Here is a 13,994-nt window from a genome sequence, read left to right as displayed (position 1 = left end):
TGCAGCTATAGCGTATTTTCCTCCATGATCCCAAACTTGATACAGCTCAGACTCTATTTTTCCCCTTTGCCTGTTCACGTTGTGGGAAGCCCCCGGCCCCCAGCCCTCTGCCAGGTGCCTTGTCTCACTCAACACCTCCCCAGCACACCCCTGAGGCAAGGCACTCATTAAAGGGAGCAAATTAAAATGAGACCCAGAGGTCGTCATAAAGTCAACAAGGAACGCTCGTCTCCACAGCTGCTGTAGGGAAAAGGAGCATGAAGGGAATGGCCTGATCCTGCAGGATCCAACAAATCCCACTATCAGCTTTGTCTTGCTCTGATGTTGCTTGCTGTGTGCTTGGAGATGGGCTTTTAGAGGCAAGAAGCCTCTAAGAAGCAAGAAGCCATCACACATGTAGGAGATGGGATGGGATGAGGTGCCATAGCCCTTACAGTCCTGCCAGTCCACTCTTCATCCTCCCTGGGGCTATTTATTTCTTCCCCCTGGGGATTTTCCCAGCACAGGCAACCATGGGAGATACTAGGCCAAGAGCAAGATCCTGTGGACACTGCTCAGACACAACCCTAACAAAAGCTGTTCCCTGCACAGCCAGGATGAATAAGACAAAAGAAGGAATTAAACTCCAAATTCACCTGTGGGCACTTGGGTCCATGCTACATGGTCACTTCTCCCTGCACTTGGGTGGTAGGAAAAGCCCCTCTCCTGTTCCAATCACGCCAGGGATGGGGCTGAAGGCTGAAAAAGCCCAGCTCCAGGCATTTGTCCCCTACGCACTTCCACCAGCCAGGGGACACCACACTCCCACCCCCACTACAACCCTCATCTCCCCAGGGTTGCCTGGGTTAGCCAGAACTGCCCCAGCTCAAACCAGCTGGGCAAATGCAAATGAACTCAGCAATGTTAATTAACACCAGGGTCCAATCTGGTGATAGGGATTCATTTGCTTTCCACACATTGTGTTTTTTGAGGGCCTGCACAGAAGATTCCCCCCTAGATGCATCTCTGGCCCCGCATCTTCTTGGGGTTTTTTCCCTGAAGGTATTTTTGGGGTTCTCCCTAGGCCCCCTGCTTTGAGCAGTTCCTCAGCACCCTTTGACCCCACAAACGAGTGCTCTGACCCTCAGCCAGCACCACTGACCATAGCAAACACAGCCACCCCAAGGACAGACCCCCTCAAGAGCAGCTATGGACTTTTGGGGTGAAAACATCACCTCCTCAATCCACATGCACCCTCACGGCAAGGATGCAGCCCAAGCAGAAAGTTTCCGCCCTAAATACATGAAGCCAGAGTCCCCTGCATGCCATTTCACCCATCGTCCCCAACACCCCTGGGGCTCCCTGCAGCCAAGACACCAAGGAGGAGACTCTCTCCTGGGGGAGCAGCATCCCACCTCTCCCCCAGGAGCCTGTTGGTGTGACCAGGGTGGTCACAGTCCGTCATGGGGATGGTGAGGGGCAGGGGAGCCACAGAGGTGCCAGCCTCACCTCCGATGCGGGCGTTGTAGGCGATGCCCACGATGCAGTAGGAGTTGTTCGCTGCCGCCGCCACCTCCCCTGCGCAGCGAGTGCCGTGCCTGCAAGGAGAAACCCCCCATCAGCTCATGGCCGTGGCAAAGGATCCCTCCAGCCACACCCCACCCAGCACCCAAAACCCACCCCAGGGCTGGAGCAGAGGAAGAAACTGCCCTTGCCCAAAACCCCCACCAAGCGGGTGGAGGAAATGAATGCTGAAAGCAATTTGCTGTTTGTATTTTGCACCTAAATCCAATCTGCTGTTTGCATTTTACACCTTGATGCAACTTCCTCTTTGCATTTTGCACCTAAATGCAACTTCCTCTTTGCATCTTGCACCTCTATGCAGGCTGCTGTTGGCATTCCTGTTTCCTTTCCACCTGTAACTATCCCTCTTTAACTGAAGCCCCAAAAATGCATCCAGGCTTTGCTATCTCAGTCACCCATCCTGACTCATGTGGTTCAATTCCCAGCCAGGGCAAGGAACCCCCTGGTGCTGTATTGGGTGGCTGGAGGATTCGTTAATTAATGTGGCTGGCACCAGCTGAATTTGCATTAAACACAAGGACTCTGTGCAAAGCCCTTAACACAGCCTCCTCCACAGAACTGGGAATGGGGAAAGGGATCTGGAAGACACCCCAGAGGGGACAGCCAGCCTCAGGGACACCCCCAGACTCCTTGCTCCATTACAATTAGCATCACATACTTGTTCTCATTGCTGGCATCGTAGCGTGGAGTTGGGTCGTGGTCATTCCCATTAACATCATAGCTTGCAAGAGGGTCCTGAAAATATTAGATTCACCATTAGATTCAACTTATTAAGTGGTTGTGGTGGCCAGTAGCTGCAGTGATGGCCAGTGCAGGCAAGCAGGGCAGAAAATTATATTTTCCTCTTAGCGTCTTACTGTTTGCTCAGAATAAATAGTTTTAGGCTGCAGTCCTGCATGTTTCCCAGGGGAAATATCCTGCTACCTCAGGAACTGCTCCTTTGAACCCCAAATCCTGCAGGGTTCAGCACCCCCCTCCCTCCCCCTGTGGCCATGTGGGGTTTGAGCTAGGGTTCATGCAGGTTTTTGGCTCTGCCCTGGTGAGCAGAGGGAGGAGGCTGCTTCCCAGGCAGCTGCAAAGGGAGTTTCCCCCAAACCTCCTTATCTAAAAACCTCATTTCCTTCTTAAAAAAAAATCTCAAGCTTTTTTTTTTTAAAAAAAAAAACCTTTTCCTCTACATATGCCAATGCACAGACTTCAGCTGTGTTTACACACTGAAATTCTTCATAAATCAGTTCATGGTGAGGATCAGCCCCAGTCCATCCCATCCATCCCCCAGCTCACATAGTTTTGCAGGAGGTCGGGGTGGTTCCTCTCTATGCCGTCATCAAGGATGGTGACCACCACGTTCTTGCCTGTGTAGCCCCTCTGCCAGGCTGCCAGGATGTTCATCTCCGACCTGCACCGACTGTTTTTATCACCGCAGTGCTACAGGGACAAACACAGCTGCAAAAGGGCTGCAACCCCATTCCAGCCCATCTAAGCAAACAGCCAGGCTGGGAGCCCATTTAATCAACCAGAAAATATATTTACAACCCACCCCCTGCCATATAACTTGCAGATTTGTTATAACTTGACTCCACAGATCAAACCCATCCAGCAGCAGTTAATCCAGGCAATGCTATCTCCCTATTATTCTTTTCCTCTTCCATTTCAAGTACTATGGGCTCTTGGGTTTTGAAGTGCTCACTTCCTTTCCACCCTTAATTTTCAATGAATTTCCCTGTCAAATACAGATCGATGAAGCAGGCAGGAGAAAAATTATATTACAAATAGATGGCTGCAGCTCTGGGATGGGTAAAATACAGCGACGCTGCTCCCAAGCCTTTGCTGTGCAGACCATGACGAGGGGCTGCTAATGGGGGTGAAACACTTCAAACCAGACTCTCAGGTGTATTAATTCACTATTTTAAAATCCTGCTGCCAAGCACATTTGATGCTATTATTTCATTACTGGCTGGGCTGAGCAAAGATTGATGATGCCTTTGCTTAGAAATAAATGACCCCCCATAAAGCAGTGACAGGGAGACACCCACCAGGTACCACATGTTGGGCCACACTGGGTCATTGAAAGGCAGGACATGTGGCTCCCCTCGGATCTGCCTCTTCACCCTCCTCTTCACCTCCTGCTGCTGCAGCCAGTCCACCTGAAAGCAGAGACCTGGGTCAGCATCACCCATGGGCACTGAGCCTGGCATTGCCCACTGAAATGGGATGTGGGATGCAGAAGCGATGCCAGCCTCAGCCTGAGCCCATCCCAGCATCACCCCGTGCTCCGGCAAACCCCCATCTCCGTGGACAGATCTGCTGTGGAGACAGCAGCTCCATTTGGAAGGAGACAGGATGGATGGACAGACAGACAGGGTGAGCTCAGCTCATTGTGCTGTCTAAGCCAGACCGGATTCCTCTGCCGGTGCAGCAAAACCCTGGAGCACAAATAGCGTCGCCTCCGAGCGCGTGCCTGAACCCCCCGGCTTAGCCAAGCACAGAAGCACGCGCTGGAGTCCCGCTGGAGACAGACCACATATTTCAGTGTTTAGTCAAAGTTTTGGAGAATACTCAGGTGCTTGGCTTAGTTTTTGGGCTGATCCTTCCTGCCGGCTGGGAGGCAGCAGCACAGCCTTGAGGCTGTTCCACCTGGCTCTGGGGCTGCTCATCCTTCGAGCTCCTTCCTCCTGATAAAATAAAAACTGGGGGCTTTACCCAAGCACAACACGCATTTCCCAAAAATATGTGACGGCCACACATGGCTGTGGCAGATCTCAGGGGACGTGGCCAGCTCCACACAAGTATTTTTGGCAGTGGCTACGTGTGAGGTGGCCTTGGAGCTGACCACTCTGACATTTGTTTGCTTTCCAGCGGGGCATGACACGCAGAGAGATCAAACGGGAAATGATCTGGAAAAGGCCATGATTGGGAAATGCTGGTGTTTGCCCACGGTGCTGTGGCAGGAGCTGCCTAAGGTGCTGCTTTGGAAGCAGTCACATCCCATCCCTATCAAGCATTAACCACCCCCCCAGACCCTTTATTGTCACAGAAAGGGCTTTCCTGCCTTCAGCATAGAGGTGAAACACAAGTTTAGTGAAAAAAGGTTATAAAAGTAATTTATAGACCAAATCTTTACAGATGTTCATGCTGGGGGAGAAAGGAGGCACCAGCCAATGAACTGTGAGGGCTGTGTGGCACATCCCTCCTCACTGGACACATTCTTCCTGATGGCTCTGGGTCTTTTGGGAGCTGCTCATGGGGACATCTCTATTGTTGTGACTAAGATTTTGTAACAAAAGGAATAAAAATACAAAGCGCAACTTTTGTTGAGCTCATTTATGTAAAACTGTCAGCTGAGCTGAGCTCTTGCACAGTTTATTGCTTTGTGCCTTGGTTGGAGTTGGATGTCAGAAACCCGACAGCTTCCAGCCTAGAGCTTGGGTTTTAAACATATATATTATAAAGAAAAGAACACTGTTGAAAGGGGGGAAAAAAAATGTATTTCATAGAAAAATGATTTTCCACGCTGCCTTGGCTGCCGAGAGCACACCGCTTTGCTTACACAGTGATGGATTTAAACACTGGAAGCAAAAATATAACTTCATGGTCTAGTTAAAAAAAAATAAAAATACAATAAATAGAGGTTATGGCCCAAATAACAGGCTTTTTTCCTTAAAGCACCACTCCCTGGCAGCATTTCCATGAGTCTCACTGCCCAAGCCACACCTTTCTCTGCTGCTTTGCAGGATGCAGGAATGATGGTAAGGTGTGGGATTTTGGGGGGTTTTGCCAGGAGTTGCCTCATGGGGATGTCTTCATCTCAAACAGGCTCCTGATGGACCCCAGTGCTGCCAGCCAGGAGTCAATGGAGATGTCATGTGTGGACACAGAGAAATCAGCAGTTTTAAGGACATTGATTTCAAGGAAGAGTTGATAAATCAATGTGGCTGGCATGGGAAAATGGGCAAGCAGGAAGGAATCTGGGGCATTCCTGCAACAGCTCCTGCAGCTCATGAAACTCAGATCAACTTCCATTGCTGATCCAGGGTGGGGGAAAAGCTTCTTGGAATGTAAAAAATAAAGGAAAAGAAAGGCTTTTTACTACTAGAAGCAGCCCAAACTGTTACAGTCCTGAGACCCAGGGTCCCCAGGTTTGGGTGCAAACCCTAATTATTGCAAAAGCACAGACTGGTTTGGGTTGGGGGGAACTTTAAAGCTCATCTCATTCCAAATCTTCTGCCATGGCCAGGGACACCTTCCACCAGACCAGGCTGCTCTAAGTCCCCTCCAACCTGGCCTTGAATACTTCCAGGGATGGGGCAGCCACAGCTTCTCTGGGTAACATGTGCCAGGGTGTCATAACCTTTGCAGCCAAGAATTTCCTCCTAGTATCTCATCTTACCCTGTCCTGTGTCAGTGTGAAGCCATTCTCCCTTGCCCTGACACTCCAGACCCTCATCCAAAGTCCCTCTCCAGCTCTCCTGGAGCTCCTTTAGGTAGTGACAGCAATTAGCAATAAAGAGGTGACTGCATGGCTCCAAAGGACCCCATGAGGAGGCAGCACAGGCAGCCCCAAGCTGGACCCTTCACCCTTGCTAGAAACAGAGCAGGAGCTTTTTATGTTTCCCCTCACTTTGAGATTTTTCAGTGGCTGAGGCCCAGAGCTGGCCAGCCTGGGAGGCTCCACCAAACACAAAAACCAGCACATGTGAGGGTGCAATTCCCTTTGCAGCTCTAGAAAAGTGATAGTCTGACTTATCCCAGAGGCTGTGCAGGAGTTAAAGTGGATATCCAGGATAAACAAGATAGTGCCAGCACATGTTTGCCATAAATCCCAGCAAATAATTCCAATGGGGTTGATTTTGCTGTGGTGCATGGCCAGAGGCACAGGGAGAAAGGCCATGGCATCCCCTGATGAGGATTAAGAGACTGGAGCAGAGGATGGAGGCTCAAGCACAGCATGGACCAACAGGAGCATTCCAGTGAGCAAGGAAAGTTTACTGCAATAAGAGCTGCAAGTGGAGCCCCTAAGAGGGGTGGCACAGCATGGCCCCACTGTGCATCCCACTGTCCCTCCCTGCCTCCCACCACCACAAACTGTCCCCAAAATTACTGGATTTGACACATCCTTCCTCTCTTTCCATCACCTGCCACATCTCTTGGCTCATATCAGCCCCAGAAGGAGCAGCCAGCTGCAGGGTCTCTTGGGGCAGCAGGGCAGCTCAGCAGCAGCATGGTCACACAAGGATCAGGACCCCGGCTGATTCCCTGTGTGTCCTGGAGTCTCCCCTCTCCCAGACTTCTCCTGAGGTGAAGAGCTTGGCCGTGGTCCTCCTGCCCAGCTCATGCCACCGACCCCCACAGCAAACAAATAACAGCACTGGAAACAATAGCCCCTGGAAGGCATGAACCACCCAACATCTGCAAACAACCGGATTGGCTGGCTCGGCAGGACTTCTGCAAGATTTGTTTCCATCTTCCCTATTCCAGCTCCTGTCCTCGTGCCTCCAGGTGATGTTTTCCTGCATGCATTCTAAGCTGGTGCCATCCAAATGCATCACTTAAACGATTTGTAAATGTAGATGGGAGAGGGGGAGAGACAAGACATGCCAACAGGTTTTGAACTGATAAGGAAGGATTAAGAGAACAGGAGTTAATTGTTCCAGCTTGAAGCCCACAGAGCAAGGTAAGGTAAAGGTTAATATGACTAAAAGCCAGTTGATTTAGTTTGCATTATAACCAGACTCATTTAAATGGGGGTATTTCAAATGCAGAGAATTTGCTGGGATGCCTATGCACCCCCCTGAGGGCAAACAGCTTTAATTAAAGCCCAGCACACTTCCAGGGCACCAGGCTCTCCTTGCAGAGGTTTCCCCGCTGGCAACGCAGCCACGCGTACGCCTCCTCCTCAAAAATGTGCTACAGACCTTGTCCAAATATTTAACAGCAAATCTCTCCGGAAAGCTCGTGGAGGGCAGGGCTGCTGTGCGTGTCTGGAGAGATGTGGATGGGACATGTGGTGCCGTGTGGGTTGGAGATGTCTTGGGAAAGAGCATCCCAAGGATGTCTGAGCTCTGGGATGGGTAAAATACATGCAAGGATGACCAGGCATTACTGCACAGGTACCTTCACCAAACTGGCTTTTACTGCTTTTATGTCATTCTCCCCCACAAAAAAAAAAAACTCCTCACCATTAACCCTTCCCTTCCTCTGCACAAGTCACATCTCACAGTGCTCAGAGGGAGCTGGGGGAGGAGGACAGCCAAAGCGGAACCCCAACCTTTCCCCACCACCCCAAACCCAGCTCACCCAGGTCCCTCCTTGCCTCCCTCCCCACCCCCCCACCCCCCCAATTACTTTTGTCAATTCAGCTGCTCCAAAAATCCCTTTGGATGCTTGCTCTAGGAAAAAAGCAATGTAGAGCTATTGCCAAGGATTTCACACATAGCAACCATTGAGGCAGCAAGTGTTGTGGCAACTGGATCAACACCCTGAGCATGCAACAGCCTTTCTGTCCTGGAAAGCTTTTCCCCCTTTTCTTCCTCCCGGCTTTCAAGCAGATGTTAGTGTTTAGTCACTTTTACGTATTTTTCACCACCGCTCTCCGTACCCGTGTCCAATCCGAGCCACTCGTGTGTGTGCAGGGCTGTGGCTCAAGGGTAACGTGCCATCTCAAGATGCTCCAGCTCACGCTTCACCCAGAACAGCCTTCTCCAGGTACAGGTGGGGACCCCCATCCCACCACCCCGCAGAGGCTGGGGTGCCCAACCCCATACCTTGGGGTCCATGCGGAGAAAGTTGTGCGGTCCCCGGCTGCTCAGCGTGGAGCGCTTAAATGTCTTGCTGTGGTGAAAGTGGTAGTAGTTTTCCAAGCTTCCAATCTGCAAAAAATGAGAGGTTGTTTGGCTTTTTTTTTTTTTAAAGTCTGTTTTCCCATGGCTGCCCCCCCCATTTTGTACTGGCAGCATCAGTGCAGCCGTGCCCTGCACCCCAAATCCCTCACTCCCAGAGCTCCCGGGGCTCGGGAGGATGCAGGATGCTGGCACGAGCCCCGGTGCCACCGCTGTGACAAACAGCGTTGGTGGTCGGACGCTACACTGGCACAACAGAGCCCGGAAAACATTTTTATGAATTTTCACCCATTAAATGCATCTTTGAAAACTGCCTTTCATCAGCTCCCAAGCAGAAATAATGAGCTAAAAATGAGCTCAGCAGCTGCGGCGCAGCCAGGGGAGCTGTGCCTCATCCTCCTGCCTTCTCCACCCGACGCTCCGGTTTCGCACATAAGGAGAGGTGATGTGATCCCTGCTCGCCCTGGGATGCTCCTGGGAAGCGTGGGATATAAATGTGCATAGCCTGGAGTGAGGGATGGCAGCATTTGCAAGAAAACGAGCGGTGCCAGCCACACCACCCTGCCAAGCCCCGGGGTGGCTGCGCTGCCTCCGGCCCTCTCATCCTGGCATCTGGAGACACCACAACTCCTCTTTTTTCATCCCAAAAGCATGGATAAAGTCCTGGGGCTATGCAATGAATAAAGGGATCTCAGCCAGACACCGCATGTGAAACATCCCAGAGGGATTCACAGCCAGAGGGACAGGAATGACCCAAAAGCTTCACTCCTTGGTATGTGGCTTCCAGATCACATAATTTGGGTGCAAACTGGGATTTATTTTTGTTATAAATTCATTTTTGCCCAAGTTTGGTTTTCTTTTTTTTCCCCCTGCCAAAAAAAACCCCCAGATCTCATGTCAGGAGCTGGATGTTGGGAGCCAGTGACATTCCCTGTGTCTTGCTCACAGGACCAGAAAGAGCCATCCTACAAGCACCCATCTCCAACCCACAGCAACATCTTTAAGACCATGTGTGACCCAGCGGCCAGCATGACATTCCTGAGGCCAGACCAGGGCTGGTTGCAGTGGAAGAGCAGGGAACAAACAGTTTTGTCTGGATCAGATGCTAAAGCAGATGACAACTACTTACATCTTTATCACACTTGATACCTTGAGATCTGCCAGTGTCTCTTACGAGCATTAAATATTTAATTAGTCTTGCTCTGCTTTTTATGCCAGGATGTCATTTCACCAACTTTACTGCTGTTAGTGTGATTTTTGTAATTTATTTCCACTCAAATTCATTTAAACCCTCCCTCTTCCCCCTTCACATTACAGCATAGCTGGGCATTTTCTTTAACATCCACATAAAGAGGATGCTCATTGCAATCTGCATTTGCCTTTTGAACCCATTCTTCAAATCCATTGCACTTAAAAAAGAGAAGAAGGGTGCTTCAGCCTCTCCATATTTTTCAAGGGAAACCTTGACAGGGCCACCTTGCCTCTTGCTCACTTTGCCTGGAAACTGGAGGGCTTACCATAAAATCCTGCAACAGTTTAGGTTGGAAGGGATCTTAAAGACATCCAGTTCCAACCCCCTGCCGTGGGCAGGGCCACCTTCCACTGGATCAGCTTGCTCCAAGCTTCATCCAGCCTGGCCTGAAATAGGGATGGGGCATCCCCAGCTTCTCTGGGCAACTTGTGCCAGTGCCTCACCATGCCCACAGCAAACAATTCCTTCCTAACTAAGGAATTTTTTCCATTAGTTTCACAAATAAATGCAAAATTACCACACGATGCAAAGCAGCAAGAGCACAGGGAAGGTAATGACCTCATCTCAGGCTCTGAGGATACATAGCCAGAGCATCAGGAAAAGAACTCTGTGCCCCACTTCTTTATCCTCCTGGGATTTATGGGCAGAAAAATATGAAAAACTTTCCCATACTGGGAAGACCTTGAAAGTCTGAGCAGAGGTTGGTCCCAGTGGACCAGTCTGGTAGACCTCCAAATGTCCTGCTCCATCTAAGATATTCTAAGGAGAAAAACTTGTAAATGTCATTTTTCTTTTAAATGAAAAATGATTTATTGTCCTCCTTGTGGTCAGTCAGCTCTGTAAGGGGTCTACAATGCAATCCCATCTCACCCAAACCACTTCATCTGGGCAAAGTACAGCTACACCAGCACTGGTGCCTTCCAGAAGGGTGGGTCCAACTGGGAAGGCAGTGAGCACTCCCCTCCTGGGGACACCACCCTTTCCCATCAAGGACAAGAGGTCCAGTCGCTGAGCTCCTGCCTTCAGGAATGTAATTCTCATATGATCACAGATGCGTTCAGCTCAGTAAGATCAAGCCAAAAGCTGTGAGATGACAGGAATCCAGGAAAGCTCCAAATACAGCCCAAAATTAATCCCATCCCTCTCCTGCACTGCAGGTGAGACCACTGAGAACGTGCCAGCCCTTTCAGAACTTAAGTGTTGGACACCACAAATAGAAAAATTCATATAAACCCTGCAACCAGGATAGGAGGGAGCTCCCCATCACCCCCGAGCCAGCGGCGCTGCCCGGGGCTCCGGCACCCAACGCCCTCGGCCAGGGCCTGTCCCGGCTCGCCCCGGCACAGCCGGGGAACAAAGCCCGGCGGGGAAAAATGAGCAGGCGAGGAATGAGCAGGCGTTCGAGGGTGTAAAAGCCGTTTCTTTTGTTTAGTTGTTTGCTTCACTTAAATAGAAGTTGACGCAAGTGATTCCCCAAGGGAAATGTCACTCTGTCATGACCCAGAAGGGTTTAGAGTGTCCTGGCTCTTGGTTTGGGCACGGGAAAGAGTGGGGAAAGCTCAGAGCTGTGTGTGCCAACCCCAGCAATGCCTTTCCCAGGCGGAACCATTTCAGAAGCCTCCAGGATTGCATCTCAGAGGAAAAGAGGTCTCCAGACACCAAGGCAGGGCTGAGCCTCCTTGCATCCAGCTGGGTCTTCCAGCGACCATCACCTCTCCTCCTCCCTCACCACCTTGGACTCCACTCAAACGTCTTCCAAGGGTGATAACATCCCTGGCAGGGTTTTCCAGCAGGTTTTGTCCAGAATAAGGCCCCCTAGGAGAGCACATTTCACTGGGGACACTGCCATCACCAGCAGCTCCAAAAGCTGATGGCGCAGAAGGAGAAGAGGGGGACACCCAGGTGAGGCTCAACACACCGTGAACCTTGGGCACAACACTGCAAATGTCACACATGAGCACACATGCAGGGAAAGCTGTTCCTCGAGGTTTGACCCTGGACAGGACCCAGTAGGAAAAGCTTGGAGAGATGGAGAGCTGAAGGCAGGGCGTTGAGAGCAGCTGGGAAAGCCCCAGCGGTGCACGAGCTCCCGGTATCCACGGGAAAGGCGGGAGCCAGGAACACCCTGATGCAACCACAGAAATATTTCCCTTGCTCTCCAGCCTGGACAGGGCTGCCCCAGGGAAAGGGCTCAGGGGGGAAGGATGGATGCTCCAGTGGAGCCACATTGTGCCCATGAGCCAAATGCCTCCAGTATCACAGGGATGAGCTCACATAACCGGGATGCTGGGGAAGGAGGGAGGGGTGATAGATGCTCCAGCAGGGAAGGGACACAGCAAAACCCCAAACCAGGAGCTGACATTAGGCTGATGCAACTTGGGAGAGTGGGAAGTTCAATCAAGATATTCTCTGGCTGAAGAGGGATAAACACTGAAAAGCCTTTTGGGTTGCACAACCACCTTTGCCCAGCCCTGTGATAGAGGCAATTGAACAATACGTGTGATTTTCTCCTTGGTGGGACAGGAGCTGAGCACGCTGGTAGGAGACTGAGGGTGGGATGTCAGGGGTTATTCCCCACGGGAGGTCACAGACACGGGTGCAGGACATAATGTGCTCAATTCAGCCGCCCCCAAAAAAAATTGTTTATGCAGCACCCCGTGACTTTAATTATAGTTAAAAGCAGGGTTGCGATATAAAGCAAGGTTATAATTTGTAGTCCGGGAGACACCTTGGGCAGGAGGACAACCTGAAGTGTCACCCAGCCAAAAAAGCGCCGGGCAGTGCCACGGTAATAAACTCTGGAACAAACTCCGAGGACACCAGCCTGCATCTGGGATTGCAGAGGATGAAGAAATTGAGAGGCAAACGAGCTGCTGTGCGGAAAATCGCTTTTAAGACACCAGTGTTCTGCGGGGGTTTGAAAGCAAAAGTTCTCTGTGTTCCCAAGATCTCCGATAAACCCGGGCCAGAGAGTCCAAAGTTTGTTAAACCCACAAATACAACTTTCCGGGGTGGGAGGAACTTGTGCAACCCCCCAGCGGTGCGGGGCGAGGGCACCCCGAGGAGGGGCATTCACCCGGGGGGAGCCCGCCCCCGGGCCAAAGCGCTCCGACAGCATCCCCGCATCGTCCCCATTCCCATCCCGACCGCCCCGGGGGACTCATCCCCCGGCACCGCCTCGGTCCCGGGAGACCGGGTAGCTCTGCGAGACCCCCGCCAGCGGGGAGACCTCGGGGTCCCTCTCCCGCTCCTGGGATCCTGCCCCGGTCTCGGGAGGGCCGGCAGTTCCGCGGGACCCCCGCGCCTCCCCGGTCCCGGGACCATCGTCATCTTCTCGTTACCGGGAGTCCCAGTGAGAGACCCCGGGCAGCTCCCCAGCGCCGAGCTCCCCGCTCCAGGGATCTGCCGCAGGCTCCCAGCGCCGGAATCCCCGGCAGTTTCCCGAGACCGCTCCGCCTTTCCGATCCCGGGACCCTCGGTAGCTTTCCGGAGCCCTCGGCTCCTCTCCGGTTGCGGGACCCCCGGCGTGAGACCCCCGGCAGCTCCCCGATCTCCCGCAGGCTGGCGGTGCCAGAACCCCCGGCAGCTCCGCCGTGCACCCGCCGGTCCCCAGTGCCACCCCCCAGCCCCGCGTTCCCCGGTGCCCCAGCACCTGCCCGCTCCCGGAGCCCCCCGCCGCCCCTTACCTGCCCCAGGCTGATGTACCCGTAGGCGGCGGCGAGGCGGGCGGCCTCGGCGGGGCCCCCCCGCACCCGCACGGCCCAGTGGTTGGTGTAGACGGTGCGGGCGGGCTCGGCGGCGGCCCCGCGCCCCGGCAGCGCCAGCGGGAGGGTCGGGGCCAGAAGGCTGAGGCTGGCGGGCGGCGGGGGGGGCGCGGTCCCCGCCCCGGGGCCGGCGCCCGGGATTGTGCGGGGCCGGGCCGGGCTGGGCGGAGCGGGGCGCTGCGCCTTTTAACCGGCCCCGCAGCCCGCGGGGGCGGGGGGATGCTCGGGGGGGGGGGGCGGGGAGGGCCCGGGAGAGCGGGCGGACGGGGCGGCCCCCGGCACTGCCCCCCCGCGTCCCCCCGCCGGGCAGCCCCGCTGCGTGCCCGGCGCTGCTCCCCGGAAACCCCCCCGCACACCTCTGCAGCCCCCCTGCCCGAGTCCGGGCAGCTCCCCGGACCTCTCCGTGCGTGGCTCTGTGTCTCTTCCCCGCGTATCTCCGGACAACTCCCTGTGCCCCCCCGGCATCCCCCCTACGCGTCCCGGCGCTGGTCCCCGGACAGATCCCCTACATTCCCCTTCCGTGCCGCGGTGCTGCTCCTCGGAACCTCTCCTGCCTCCCCCTGCGTGTGACCGGAC

At 53.4% G+C, this 13,994-nt stretch overlaps 1 protein-coding gene across 1 annotated transcript in view; it reads right to left on the bottom strand.

Moving 5' to 3' along the window:
• Nucleotides 1-13,471, bottom strand: part of PCSK6 (proprotein convertase subtilisin/kexin type 6) — a 33,773-nt gene extending 20,302 nt beyond the window's left edge. The window contains exons 1-6 of the mRNA XM_005521626.3: nt 13,341-13,471; nt 8,328-8,432; nt 3,600-3,710; nt 2,848-2,991; nt 2,222-2,298; nt 1,489-1,577 (exon numbers count right to left, since the gene is read on the bottom strand). Coding sequence (XP_005521683.2) covers nt 1,489-1,577; nt 2,222-2,298; nt 2,848-2,991; nt 3,600-3,710; nt 8,328-8,339 — 433 coding nt within the window. The 5' untranslated portion in view covers nt 8,340-8,432; nt 13,341-13,471. The remainder of the gene's footprint in view (nt 1-1,488; nt 1,578-2,221; nt 2,299-2,847; nt 2,992-3,599; nt 3,711-8,327; nt 8,433-13,340) is intronic.
• Between the last annotated feature and the right edge of the window lie 523 nt (nt 13,472-13,994).

This window comes from Pseudopodoces humilis, chromosome 16 (assembly GCF_049639895.1).
Source record: "Pseudopodoces humilis isolate 2021_Gansu_Grassland_sample_001 chromosome 16, ASM4963989v1, whole genome shotgun sequence".
In the NCBI taxonomy this organism is placed as follows: domain Eukaryota; kingdom Metazoa; phylum Chordata; class Aves; order Passeriformes; family Paridae; genus Pseudopodoces; species Pseudopodoces humilis.
Note: the sequence above shows the minus strand (reverse complement) of the source record. Positions and strands in the feature narration are given on the sequence as shown.